The 14818-nt window shown below is 43.6% G+C and overlaps 1 protein-coding gene across 1 annotated transcript in view; it reads right to left on the bottom strand.

Moving 5' to 3' along the window:
• The window catches only part of EPHX2 (epoxide hydrolase 2), a 52338-nt gene that overhangs the window by 18820 nt on the left and 18700 nt on the right, over positions 1-14818 (bottom strand). Inside the window, exons 7-12 of the mRNA XM_039876182.1 lie at positions 14273-14368; positions 13666-13744; positions 10929-10963; positions 7791-7817; positions 5428-5513; positions 3842-3953 (exon numbers count right to left, since the gene is read on the bottom strand). Of these exons, the coding sequence (XP_039732116.1) occupies positions 3842-3953; positions 5428-5513; positions 7791-7817; positions 10929-10963; positions 13666-13744; positions 14273-14368 (435 nt within the window). The remainder of the gene's footprint in view (positions 1-3841; positions 3954-5427; positions 5514-7790; positions 7818-10928; positions 10964-13665; positions 13745-14272; positions 14369-14818) is intronic.

Genomic DNA, 14818 nt, shown 5'->3' with positions numbered 1-14818 from the left:
TTACAATTTAAAAAAATAATTAAAAATTATTTTAATGAGCTAAATTCCATTGATAAATACTCTACATGTAGTTCGATCAAAACACAATATATAGTGAAACTATTACTTCCCCTTTCTAGCTCCTACAATTACATTAATACAACTTAAAAAAAAAAGTAGTATTTCTCAAAGTGTATGCTATATCCTTCTCACTCTCACGCTCTCATAAGCACTGTGGAGTTTTCCAGAGGTTCTACATGTGCTGTTCCCACAGACTGAATGCAGAGGCCGCCAAGAGAACCAACCAGCTTTCTCCGTTAAGCCAGACATTAAAAGAGTTTGAAAAATGTTTAACAATACTACTCTCACTAAATTTTTTAAGAAAAATAAAGTTTTCTAAAATAAAAATGTTATTTACATTAACATAGGCACATTACTGTTTATTTTTTAAATGAATTAATAAATATTTTAGAATTTCAACTTCTAGTACAGCAAATATCAATAGGAATAGACATAACCCACATTAACTAAAACTCTTTGAAGTCCTTAATAATTTTTAAGAGTGTAAAGGGGGCCTAGGACCAGAAAGTCTGAAGACCCCTGCAATAGAGGGAACCTATATTAGCGAGACAGTCAACTCCCCCCATGATCTGCTCCAGCAATCCTTGACTAGAGCCAGCTGACCAGAGGTCTCTAACTCACTGACAAGGATGGCTGTCCACCCAGCGCTGTCTGGAAAATGGCTGGGTTAGCCCCTCCCCCAAGGCTACAGTCACAGTTCTCAAAGTGTGGATCCAGGACCAGCAGCAGCAGCATCACCTCAGCTTGTTAGAAATTTGAATTCCTCAAAAACCTACTGTATCAGGACTCTTGGGCTGATGAAAGTTAGGGACTCTTTCTTTGGAAAAATTTGTGCATACACTAAATTCTGTGGACAATTTCAAGACGTTCCAGACCTTCTGAAACTCGTCTTGAGGATCGCTGACTACTTCGATAGAACTCTCTCTCATCTCCCACATTTATCCCTGGGTTAAGCGAGTTTTATATGCAACTTCGGCCATTTGTCCCTCAGGCCAGAAAGGTCTTCTCTCTCATATCCACCCACCCAAATACTACTCATCTTCCCGGGTGCAGTTCAAACGCTCTCTCTTTTGGTAAAAATTAACTGTGTTTTCTTGTGGGCTCCCAGAGCACGTTGTACCTCCATTATAATCCTTTACACCCTCTTATTCTCCAGGTATGTGTTATCTGCCTGTCTCCCCAGAAATCATTTAAACCCTCAGAAATTTTTACTCATTTCTAGATTCTCTCGTGAAACTGGCATATAATAGAAGGTACATACGTATTTGCTATAAGAACTAGTGCAGAGTAATTCTTCCCAAGTAACACTAATTAAAACATTCCTGATGTTTAAACATATTTGTAATGCCCAACCCCTCACACACATCGCAGGGCACCTCTGTTTTGCAGCAGATAGGAGTCTTCTTACAAATGTTAAATTCAAAAGAATGAGAAAGAGAAAAAGGAAAAGGAAAATAAGGTGGGAGAGAAAGCAGATGCATGAAACCCCACACCCTCTCTCTCCCTCTGGATTGTCCACATGGGGCACCCAAAGGTTGGGGCAGAGTGTTGAGGGCCTGTTGAAACTTATACACAGGGCATGGGGGATAGGTTAGAGGAGAAGGTAGAAGGGTGAGGAGCGACTAAGAATGGGCATTTGAGGTGTTAGAGGGCCTTGTGGTGAGGGGCCCGCTGGGTGGGGAGCTCTGAGCATACTGAGGCCAGTGGGAGGGGGTTGGACTGCTGGGGTGGGGGCCAAGCAGAGCCAGAGATTGAGAAAGGGTCAGATAAGAGGTGAGAGGGACCCAAACACTAGCTCCCTAATTTTGTGTGGGACTCTGTTCCCTCCTCAATTCCCAAAGGCCAAGGCAGCTGCCACTCAAGAGCCTAGACCCACCACTTTGCTCCCCTTTCCCACAGCAGATACTTCTCCAGTGTGAGCTGGGTATGGAAGAAGCAAACACCTGAGAAAGGGTGACAGGCAGTACGCCACACCTTAGACTGGATGGGATCCTCTTTCCTACTTCAGCTGACAGAATTTTCATGGGGCCATCTGTGACGGGTGGGGTGACAAACCCACAGCGATTCTCTACTGCTTCTGACATCAACTATAAACTCAGAGCTTACTTTCCAGGCCTTGCACAAGGGTACTTACCTCCCTCCCATCCCACTCACCCAGGTATCATTCCAAACAGGTCAGTTTCTGAAGTCTCCACCCTTCACCCCCACTGTCCCATTCCTGTTGCCATGCTCCTGTTTCTTTCACAAGGGACACTGTCCCTCTGTTGTGGGCTGAATGGTGTCTTCCCCAAATTCCTATGAAGTCCTAACCTCCACTACCTCAGAATGTAATGGTATTTGAAGACGGGGTCTTTAAAGAGGTCATTAAAATGAGGTCTTTAGGGTGAATCTGAATCCACTGTAACTCGTGTCCTCATAAGAGGAAATCTGGACAGAGACACACACACAGAGGAAATGCCATGTGAGAACACAGCGAGAAAGGGGCCATCTAGAAACTGAGGAGAGAGACTTCAGAAGAAACCAACCATGTAGACACCTTAATCTCGAACCTCTGTTAGATAATACATTTTGTTGTTTAAGCCACCAGTCCATGGTACTTTACTATGGCAACCCTACCTGACTAATATGTCATCTAAACCATAACCATCCTTCAAGATCAAGACTACTTCAAACTAATTAAAGACATTTCGATTTAATTAAAGCCAGAGGAAGCTCACTGCTTTCCACACTCTAGACTGTGGAGCAGTAGGGCCCGGCTTCAGTGAGGAGCACCTTTTTCATCATCTTACTGGAGGCTTCTGGTGTCCTACTGCACGAATCAAGTTCCTGCCTGAATCAAAAAGCTCCTCTTCTGAGGTGCCATTTTATCAGTTCTTAGAAAACAGTTCTTAGAAAAGAGTTACTCGCTGAATTGAAAGTGGGGTGTTTGTGACCATCCCTGGAAAGGGTCCCGACTTGGGATGCAGAATGGCAAGTGGGTGGGGGGCAGTGAGAGATGTGGGAAGATGCTCTTATGCTCTTTATTAATTAATCCAATCCATTCTTCTCTCTTCGGAGTGATAAGGAAACTTCCTTTATCCTCTCGCAGGAATTAACCGGACGTAGCTGGACACTAGGGCCCAGAGCCCACAAATGAAGGAGGAGCAGGGGCCCTCACGAAGCAGTTGGGGGTGGCAGGCCAGATGACACTGACTCACGATATCACTCTCAGTGAATCCCAGTAAAGTGTAGCAGTGACACCCCATCGCACACATCACCTGAGCTCCAGGGGCCATCTAGGGTTTTGTGGTACATGGGGTGACACTAGTAACCCCCCGCATCTCTCTAAGCACATCTGGGGCTGGGTATAGGGCTTTTAGGCTCTGATGCTCCCTGTAATCACAAACCTTACTTCTCAGGAAGCCAAGATACCAGGTTCCTGGCAAGAGGTCAGAAGCTGTCCCAGAACGACATGGATTCCGCCAGCCTCTCAGCCAGACCACTAAGAGGGGACAGCTCCAAACTAGTGCTCAGGCCCCTACTCCGCAGTTTCAGAGAAGCGAGAGGACCCATTATGCCATCGTCCCCACTCCCATTCCTCAGAAATGTGTCATCACATGGAAAAGACCATCTGAACCCCAGAACCAGATTCACCTGAGCCCATTTGTGAAATCATTTCTGACGAATGCCACAGAAAATTAAAGGGGACAGAGATAAATCAAACCAATGGGAGAAGGAGAGAGAAGGAGGAAAGGAGAGCAATACCTTGCTGGGGTCATTGTTCTCTGGGCCTCAAACTTACCGGTTCTTGGAAGTAGAGCTGGTAATCAAAAACAGGATTGGCTTTGATGGTCTCCATTAGGGACCTGTTGGGGTTTGCCGGTATGTAGGGGGTATTCAAACTGGCCACTGCCCTATGGAAAGAAGAGGCACTGAGACACAGACGCAGTAAGAAGACAGTCTGCAAGAACCAGAAAAGACCTTATCTCAGTAGAAAGCCAAAACCAAGGATCCAAAGAAATATTCCACGTCAAAGGTAGACTGTGCTTTCTTTCATTATCTGGCTAGAAAGGCGAAGATCAGCATTGCTAACAATATTCTTAAATAACAGGATGCTGCTTGGCTTCCTCCCGCCCTCCCAGGAATGCAGCAGGAGGGCGGCTTTGACGAGAGCAGATGCAGAAGGAGCAACCACCACCAGAACTAATGAAAACAGGGTGGAAACAGACAACGAGAAGAGGAATGGGAAACCAGAGCATGCTAGAGTGTCTCAGATCCGATGTTATTCTTCACTTGGCTGATGTTAAATACTTTAAATTTTTCACAGGAGAGCTAGGTTAAGTTTAATAAAACAACAATAAGGTGTTTCACCTTTCTCAAGGTCGACACCTTAGCTCGTCACTATATTTCCTTTTGTTCCCTTCAAGAAGCATCTAATATGCTCTGGAGAGTAACTTTCTGGTGAACTCAGTTCCTAAGAACTGAGCTCTTAATTTGCCTTTGACAGAGAGGACACAGAGAAAAACTAAAGAAATCATAAAGACAAGAGTGTGACCAACTTTTAAATATTTTAGGAAATGTTTGATTCCTCTTAGTCTTTTATACCAGCCTACCATCTGAGCTAGGGTTGAGGTGAACCAAGTTTTCTGGTGTTTCTGTTCTTATAAACTTAGCCAAATAAAAGTAATTTAGTTAAGGAATACAGAAGGCTATTAGGGATGATGTTTGTTTAATTTGCTAAGATCCCAGGCTGAAGTGGGAGGTCAGACAGGCTTTAACTTTGATTGCCAGCTCAAATGGGGTGTGGCTGCAAAGCCACCTGACTCTCTGGGTTCACAGCCCATCATCTGAAAGCTCCCGCTGGTGCCCTGAAGTGCCATTCTAACCTGACATCTGTACAGCATTTTGCAGGCTGTACAGTCGGGTGGGTGTGACCATCACCACTTTGTGGTTGAGGAAACCAAAGCCTAATGGGTGAACTGATTTGTCACACAGCCAGTTCAGGACAAAACTGAAAGCCACATTTTCTGACTCCCTATCCAGGACTAAGGTCTGTCCTGGTGCTTAATACTATGAACCCGAATTCCTTGCTGCCTCACCCACTCCCCTTGAAGTCTATCATCATTCCCCTGCATGCCCGCTGAATACTCTGGTCCTGAATTATTTGTCCCATTACCAGTAACTGGGACAGGTCTCACTTCCTAAGACATTAGCTCATTAAGCCCTCCTTCTTAATGTGTCAGTGGACCCTAAGAAGCTAAGTAGGCACCTTCCCAGATGATCTATGTGTTTTCTAGAAGTTTTCTGGGATTCAAGACCTGAGGAAGGATTCCAGTGGGAATTCAGTCCCAGTCCTACCCAAATTCTTGATGCCCACAGCCAAATTACCTCACTCTCTCAGGGTAGAAGAGAGCCATGTTCCACACCAGCATGCCTCCCCAGTCGTGGCCAATGAACACTGCTTGGGAGATGCCCTGGCAGAGGAAAGAGACGGGAGTGGCTGTGGGCAGGTTTCTGGGGTAGGCGCTGGGAGCCCAGGCCTTGTGTTCTCCTAGGCCCGACCCTCAGCGGCAACCCCTCTCGTCCCCTCCACTGACCACGCCCCTCCAGACATCCCCCCGCCCCGGAAGCCCCATCCTCACACACCGGCCCCGTATGCCTTCTACACATGTGACTGGCCCTTTAAATTTTGTTAGAAGATGGAGGCCGCTGGCCATGAATTCCTTCTCCCTTCTCTATTTTCCTTCAAATCAAAATTTGTTTCACCTTTTCCCCTCTCTTTTGTTTTAAAGTTGGTATGACTTACCTCCCCATAGTACATGTTCATCTTTCATTATGATTATGATTACGATTTCATTATGAGTGATTATGATTCTAATCCCCACTCTTTTGGGATCTTCCTTCCCTTAACTAACCACTAAAACCTCAAAGTCATATTTAATCTCTCCCTCTGCACCTTCCTTTCTTCTGCTGCTACTAAAAATGACAACAGCTCCTTTTCATTGAGCTGCTACTGTGTCTCAGGCGCTGTGCTAAGTGTTTATATCCATTATCTGGAATTGTCCCAATAACATCTAATACACGGTTTACAAATAAGAAGACAGGCTCAGAGCAGCTAGGTGACTTGTCCAAGGCTGCACAGATAGTAAATGGAGGAGCCACAATTCAGATCCAGGTCTCCCCAACTTAAAATCAGGCTCTTCCTTCTCCCCGACCCTGCTGGCCTCGTTCAGTCACAGCAAGGCCTTTCAGATCCTCTCCTGCCTCACCGCCATCTTGAAAAGTGGTTCCCTACCACACTGTTCCCTACCACACTGTTCCCTACCACACTCCTGTCCCCTGTGTGTTCCCAACTTCTCAAGATGTCTACACCAGAGGCCTCCCTAACAACCTCCTTACATCACTGTAGTCTGGTTTCTTCCCTGCTACCCCTGAGCCATGGAAACGTCCTTCCTAAAGGCTAATCATCACCACTAAGAGTTTTTTTTCCTCTTGGTTCTCACTCTTCTGACTGTTCTACAGCAGTAGACATTTCCTTCGGCACCTTCTTCCCTTGGCTCCTGTGATGCTATGCTTTCCAGACTCATTTCACTGAGTCTACTCCCTCCTCCATCTCTTCTGTGAGACCATTTCACGGCTCGGCCCTCAGGCCTGCCCTCAGGAAACTCGTTAACTCCAGTGACTTCAACCACCCCCTCCTGTGGAGGGTGACCACCTCCTCTGCAGCTGACCCAGCCTCCTTCCTATGTGTCCCAGTAATGACGGAGCCAGGGATAGACACCTGACCCAGCTGGCCAGCAGCTGCAGAGGCTCTCAGTAATCAGAAGATGTTCTCAGCCAGTTGGAAAATTTCTGGATTGGAGGTCGTTATAGTGTCAAGACTGGGGTGGCCACACTGAGCCATGTCCTCTTTGATGACCCCAAAAGTTCCAACACCAATTCCATGGCACCGAGAACAGCGGAGGGCAGGGCCATGCCCTCTTCACCTCGTTTATGCGAGCCTGGCACTGAGCCTGGCTGTTGAACTGGAATTCCTTAGTCAACTCGGATTCTTCCCTAGACTCACAACCAATTAACAGGTGATAAATCCCACTGCTTTTGTTTGTTTGTTTGCTGATTTTAAATCCCGCTGCCTTGAGGTTCTCTCTTAGCTCCCCCTTCCCCTCTCCACCGTCCCTGTCCCTGTCCTGGCTTCGCCCTCTCCACCTCAGTCCATGCTGCATTGCTTTCGCTCTGCACCGTGAAGTGACTGCGGACTGGGAGGAGGCTGTCTGTCCCCAGTTGCAATCTCTGGAATAGTACGTGTGCTCTGCAAAAGCATATTCACAGGTCACTGTCGTCAACTGGAGTCTGACATTCCGAACAACATTAAATGAAGGCATTCGATTTTAAATATTTCAAAAGAAATGTAAGCTTTAAAAAGTTGTGAAATATTAGCCCTACAGGGTATTTTCCAAACATCTTGACTCAAGCCAACAGAGGTATCCTATTCCCTGGAAGACACTTTTCATAAAAACAAAAAACAAAACAAAGTTGTCTACACTGTTTTCCATATACTTTGCCATCTCCATTTTTGTGATTCCTTCCAACCAACCACCCCGCCTCCCAGTGCCCCAAAGTGGGCCTCTCCCTGCCCTCGCCATTCCCCTAGAGGTTCTGACAGCTGATACCCTCAAAGGCTGACATTTTGTCTGTAATTACTAGGCCCAAACAGAGTTCTCCAAAGAGATTAGTTCAACATTATTACTTACCAACTTATCCAGGAAGGTTACCATATCCTAAGAAAGAAAGCACACACACAAAAAAATCAGAAATTGTATGCCTCTATCTCAGCTTCAAGATTAGAATTACTGTGTCTGCTTTTGTTATGGACCGAATTGTGTCTCCCTACAATTCATATGTTAAAGTCTTAACCCTTAAGACCTTCAGGATGTGACTACCTTTGAAGATAGGGTCACTGAAGAGGTGATTAAGTTAAAACTGAGGTTATTAGGATGGGCCCTAATCCAATATGACTGGAGTCCTTATAAGAAAAGGTGATTTGGACACAGAAGAAAGATCACGTGAAGGCACAAGGAGAAGATGGTCATCCTCATGCCTCATCTAGAAGCCTCAGATGAAACTGTGCTGACACAGTTATCTGAAGTCTAGCCTCCAGAATGGCGAGAGAATAAGTCTCTGTTGTTTTAGACACTCTAGTCTTTGATACTTTGTTATGGCAGCCCAAGCAAACTAATATAAGCGCTAATGAGGAACTTAGCAGAGGGTTTCCCAGAAATGCCCAAACATGCCTACCAAGTGGCAGCACCCACGGGGTTTTCAATGAGGACCTAAGAACCAAAGGACTGTCTGATGTAAGAGAGAGTCCTCTAGTATCTTGGTCTTCAAAGGATGTGGGGTGCAGAATTATGGTCCAGCTACAGCGACTGGAGTGGCCGCTGCTTTTCAGCAACTTCCAGATGCTGCTTAGAGGCCAGAGTGGAGTAAAGGTCAGTAATTCCAGGGCAGCCAGAGTCTTGTACTGTTTCCAGGGCCATCCAAAATGTCATTTCTAATAAGAAATGGCCTTATTCTAACAGGTGCCTGCAAGATCTTGGTCTCGGGAAACAATTTCCAGAAAGAAGGGCCTGGATCCACGGACATTCTCGGGGGCCTGTTCACATAATTACCTATTGGAAAACTCGCTGCTAGTGCCTTTGCCATATGGCCAGGCAAGAAGAGCGAAATGACACCTGGGCACATCACAGTCCCCTCATCCTTCCAGTAAGAAGCACCTGCTCTTCCACTCCTTCCCTCCCTAATACCTCCATCACCAACACAGGGCCTAATGAGCTCCCTCACTTATAACATCTATTCTCCAGTTAAAATTCACTCAGAGCCAGTTATGGGCCTGATGCTACAGTTTAAGTGCTGCACAAGGAAAGGGACAATTGGGTATAGACAAGCCTCCCAACATTAATAAACTTTAGAAGATAACATTTTTGCAATGTAGCATTTCAACATTCCTCATTTGGAATCTTAAGACTACAAACATACAGAGAACAGGTTTATGGTTCCTTAAAGATACCCATTTTAAAACAAATAACAGTTGTATGATTAACTGGCACACAAATTTGGGAAACTATGGTTGACAAAAAGAGTTTTCATTATATTTGGGAGATGTCACTGGGAAAAAAAGCTGTTGTGGGCACTTGAGGGCAAGAAGCATTAAGGATCTTCATTTAGATTTTTAGGTTTAAAGACAATATGAAGTTGCTTTAAATAAAATTTTACATTAAAGATATTGTATTGACGATTTTTTAAAATAACAGCTTTATTAAGCTATGACCCTTATACCATAAAAGTCACCCCTTTAAAGTGTACCATTCAGTGGTTTTTAGTGTATCCAGAGTTGTGAAAACATCTTCGCTTTCTAGTTACAGAAGATTTTCATCACATCAAAAAGAAGCCCTGTACCTACTAACAGTCGTGTCTCACTCCCCATTCCTCCTTGCCCTTAGCAACTGCTAACTTAATTTCTGTCTCTATGGATTTGCCTAGTCTGGATATTTTAACTTAATTTCTGTCTCTATGGTTTACCTAGTCTGGATATTTCATACAAATGGAATTATACGATATGTGGTCTTTCGTGACTGGCTTATCTTAGCATAATGTTTTCAAGATTCATTCATACATCTTTATTGCTGAATAATATTTCATTACATGGATACACCACATTTGGTTTATCCATTCATCAGTTGATGGATATTTGTGTTGTTTCTACTTTTTGGTTATTGTGAATAATGCTGCTGTGAACATTCAAGTGCCGGTTTTTTAGGGGCACATTTTTCAGTTCTCTTGGGTAAATACCTAGTAGCCGACATACCAATGATTTTTTAAAAGGTGGAGTCAGGGTATAGGTGCATCACATTTTACCTTCTTTTAGTAAAAGAACTTTCTTCAGGAGAGCAGTTATCTCAAACGACCCAATTTATCTGTTTCAAGAACAGATTTTGACAGAAATCCAGGTTAGGGGACGTTGGAGCGATGCGGAGAGGATCCCGCAGGGTCACTAGTGAGACCTTGGCAGGGTTGAGGGGAGATATGAGCAAAGTCAGAAGGAGCAGAATAGAAGAGGCAAACTGAGTTTGGAAACTCAGGAGGGAAAAACAACCCTAACTGGAAACCAAGCTTTCACCCATGCTCCCCTTACGAGACGCCGAAGCCTGTGTGTGGCGCCAGATGTGGGTAGCCCCAGGCAGAGCTCTGACTCTGAGATGGAGGTTTTTTGTAATTTTAGTGTAACAAGCAGCATTGTCAGTTTTCTGTCTGTTTCTTCACCTTGGTCCCTCCAGCCTTTGCTTTTGCTCTAAGGAGGTTTGAGTCACAGTTTCTCTTCACCCTGATTAGCCTCAGCCTCCCTGCTGCAAGCTCTGAGTTGAGGGTCCCCCTCCCTAGTGGTGTCTTTGCCTGTCTTAGAATAAGAACGCCATTAGTCACCAAGCCACACACTAATCCCTAGGTCTGGCCAACAACATCTTTACCAAAATAAAATGATTTTTAAAATTCCCAGGTGGAAAGGCAATATGTTGGAGTGGTTAAGAGGAGGGATGTGAGGCCTATTACAGGGGTTAAACCTGGTTCTACTAGGTGTTGACCTTGGGTCATTACTTTGCCTCCCCGTGACTCTGTTTCCTCTTCCATCGAATGCTCAGAGCAGTACTTGATACCCAGTAAATGTTGGCCATCACTTTCAAACGGCATTTCAATTTACAGTAAGAATTTATACTCAAATGCTGTGACATCCTGCTTTCCTAGAATTTAAATGAACACTCACACTTCTGACTTTTATCAGTAAAAATACTAGGATGGAAAAGATGTTACAGATCTTACCCAAAGATCTTTCTTACCTTGCATAGCACTTCCATGGAGTATTCCTCTATTTCTGCAATAAAAAAAATAATAAATTTAATTCACATGATTAAAAATTACTAACGAACTAAAAGGGTCTTTGCGTCAAAAAAATATATAATCATTGAATTCTCAGACTAGGATACTCCCTGCTTTATTTTTGTTTTTGTCGCCTGTGTTTTGGTGTTAGATCTATGAATCATTGCTAAGACCAATGTTATAAAGCTTTTCCCCTACGTTCTCCTCTAAGAGTTACAGTTTCAGGTCTTACATTTAAGCCTTTAACCCATTTTGAGTTGACTTTTATGTATAGTATAAGGTAAGGGTCCAATTTTATTCTTTTCCATGTGAATATGCAGTTTTCTCAGTATTATTTGTTGAAAAGACTATCCTTTCCCTATTCTTTGTTCTTGGCACCCTAGTCAAAGATCTGTTGACTGTATATGTGTGAATTGATTTCTGGGCTCTCTGTTCTGTTCCATTGGTGTATATGTCTAGCTTTATGCCAGTACCATACAGTTCTGATTATTGTAGCTTTGAAATATATTTTGAAATCAGAAAGTATTAGTCTTCCAGCTCTGTTCTTTCTCAAAATTGATTTGACTATAAAAAGTTTTTGTTGTTGTTGTTAATCCACAACAAACTGTCGAATTGTATTTCTTATTTTCATAAAAAGATACCAATGGGATTTTGATAGTGATTATATTGAACCTGAAGTTCATTTGGGGTAGTAATGACATTTTAACAATAATAACAATTTCAGAAAGAAAAAAAGAAAAAAGAAAGAAAGGAAAACTGAGAAAACAGAAGAAAAATTATCAAAGAAATAATTCGAGAGAATTTCAAAGAGCCGAAAGATAAATGTACCCAGTAAAGGAGATGAAAAAAGACCCATATTATAGCACAGTATCATAAAATTTTAGAACACAAATGATAAAGAAAAGATCCTAAAAGCGTCAAGGGTAAGGAAAAAAACCACCTAAACGTCACATAGAAAGCCTTGTGGATCAAAACGGCAGGGGACTTCTCAATAGCAACAAGGGAAGCTGGAAAATAGTTGGACAAAGCTTCAAAATTTTAAGAGAAAATAATTTGTTACTTAAAATCTATTAACAAATGATATGAAATCTGTACAGAAATGATCTGAACTATATTTTGAACTGTATGTGTATATATTCCAAATATTATGCTTGGCTTTAGAATTCATGTTATACAATTCATGTTCAACAACAGTTAGCAGGTAAATTATGTTTTTCTTATAAAGAGTTATAATTAGGGTATAATCATAGGTCCCAGTTTGTTCAGGACAGTTTCAGTTTATGTGTGTTATTATTAAACAGTGTCTCTTTTAATAGTGTTCTAATTTGAATGATAAAAATTATATCACTAAGTTATGCCTAGGGGATTCAGGGAAGATTGTAGTATAAATGAATAATAATAAACATTTTAATAATTAAATTAAATAAAAACAAACCCTTAGATGCCTTTCCTGGATGTTTGGACTAAAGGCTATTGTTTTGTCTAAAATGCTTCTGCATCATTCCAAAGTAATAAGCAGCTGCTGAGATGAGACAATGGCATTTAGGGAATAATTATGGAGGCACTCTCTTGCTGTGACAGGCTGAGTGGCCTGATTGGTGGCCACCCGAGTTACCAAGAGCCCTAGTCCATGTCAGCTGCCTTCAAACTCAGCACAACAGGCTTTATGTAAATATGGGGGAAGCAGCTCAGAAAAAGGACGTTGGGCAGCTGGCTTGGCTTGCTCAGTCACTACTGCTAACAGTATCGTAGGGACTTGGAGGAACCAGGAGCTCTGCTGCACACCTGGCTACTTCACATCCCTGCCTCCATACCTGAGAGAACCTCAGGTATGGGGCTCAGGATCCCTCTGAAACTGATAAAAACAATGGACTCCCCTCCCCAAGGAAAATGCTCATAAAGCCACATGTGATCTCAGGGGTTCATAGGCCCCCTGACACCCATCCTTAGATAGACTCCCACTGGGATCTACAGATGCTAGGTTAAGAATCTGGCCTATGAATTACCATATGACCTAGCAATTCTACTTCTGGGTATATACTCTCCCAAAAAACTGAAATTTAAAGAGATATTTGTATACCCATGTTCATAGCAACATTATTAACAATAGCCAAAAGGCAGAGGTAACCCAAGTGTCCATTGATGGATGAATGAATAAACAAATGTGGCATATCCATACAATGGAATACTATTCATCTTTAAAAAAGAAATTCTGACACATGCTACAACATGGATGGACCACAAAAGGATAATACTTTTTGATTCACTTACATGAGGTACCTAGAGTAGTCAAATTCATAGAGACAGAAAGAAGAGAGTGTTTGCCAGGGGCTGGGGGAAGGAAGATTGGGGAGCTATTGTTTAATGGGTACAGAGTTTCAGTTCTGCCAGATGGAAAAAGTTCTAGAGATGGATGATACATCCTACGCTCTACATCCCCACCAACCAACAGGAGACACCCCCAGGGCACAGGCCATTGGATTTCTTGTATTCACTGAGTATGAGGAACATCTGGGACCGGCATCTGGGACCCAAACTGCATGACAGAGGACATTGCTGGAAAGGGGAGGGGCGAAGTAAGACCTCTTGAAGGACTGCCTGCTCTGCCCTGGGACCAGGGGATGACGGTGCAGTTAGAGAGCTGGGACAGTTGGAAAGCACGATCAGGAGAGGACAGCTGTAAGAGAGCTAACCCACCAGGAGGCGCAGACGACTCTCCATAGCCTTTCATGTCCACTGCTAGTACCCGGAAACCAGCCTGGGCAAGAGCAGGGATCTAGAAAACAAACAGTGCATACACACTCCAGTGTGGTCTCGTTAGTGTTTGGCTGACACTCCCTCTTTGGTTCCTCTATCCCACTATTCTTGCAAACGGTTCAATCCAAAGTGCCCCATGGCACTATCTGGTGTCTCCTCTATGGGACTGGAGCACGCCCACCTGGATAGGGCTGCCAGGGATGGTGGTAGGGTTTGTTTACTGCATCAAATGCCACATCTAAGAAAGCACCTTTCCTAACATAGAACTTAATTTCTATAATCATTACAAAGACTTCTCACAAGTGGCATAGAGTATCTTGAAGAAGTCTGCCTTTTCTTAATCTGCAGAGGTAGCATATGGGCTAGCATAGCTCTGAGGTCTGGAGCAAGTTCTGGCCCCATTTCTGAAGTATCATGGTCATACTTTGGAGATGACGCTCCACTGTAAGGGTGCAGCTTCTTAATGACATTCAGGCTAGGCCACACCATCTAGACTTTCCCCTCACTTCACCTTGACCAGGCTGTACCTTCTCCCAGCTCCCCTTACCTGGTACCGCCAAGAGAACCAGCTCTCAGGAAATCCATGGCAGAGGCACACAGCAGGGCCGGAGCCCAGCTCCACAAAATGCAGACGCACCCCAGGCTGTAAAAGAGAGAGGTGAGCGGGAAGTGACCACAGCGCCAGGCTGGGCAGAATCAGGCCCCTCTTCTGTGGACCATCTGGGCCATTTCAGTATTTTGCTAGATCTTGCATACAGCCCAGCTTTCTCAGCCCGAGACTCCAATGTGAGAAGATGTCTGAGAAGAGACGACTGGCTAAACTGTGCAATAAAAACAGGTGGCTTTCACTGTGACAGAAGAAGCCTGAAAAGATTATAATGTTGGAAAACAAAACAGAACAAAATAAGTTTGCATCCATCCTATCAGAGTTTCTGGTGCGGTTTGTCATGTTTTCAATATTGAAAACTGGAGGCCGATTTTGTGCAGAGCAAAATATTTATGCTAACATGCAGAATACTAGAATTGTTTTGTAAAAGCTGTTTATCTTTTGAATATAACTTTCTTCTCAAGCTTTGCTACACGTCTTGCCCTT

Source organism: Pteropus medius, unplaced genomic scaffold, assembly GCF_902729225.1.
Source record: "Pteropus medius unplaced genomic scaffold, Ma_sr-lr_union100, whole genome shotgun sequence".
In the NCBI taxonomy this organism is placed as follows: domain Eukaryota; kingdom Metazoa; phylum Chordata; class Mammalia; order Chiroptera; family Pteropodidae; genus Pteropus; species Pteropus medius.
This window is presented reverse-complemented; position numbering and strand designations above follow the sequence as displayed.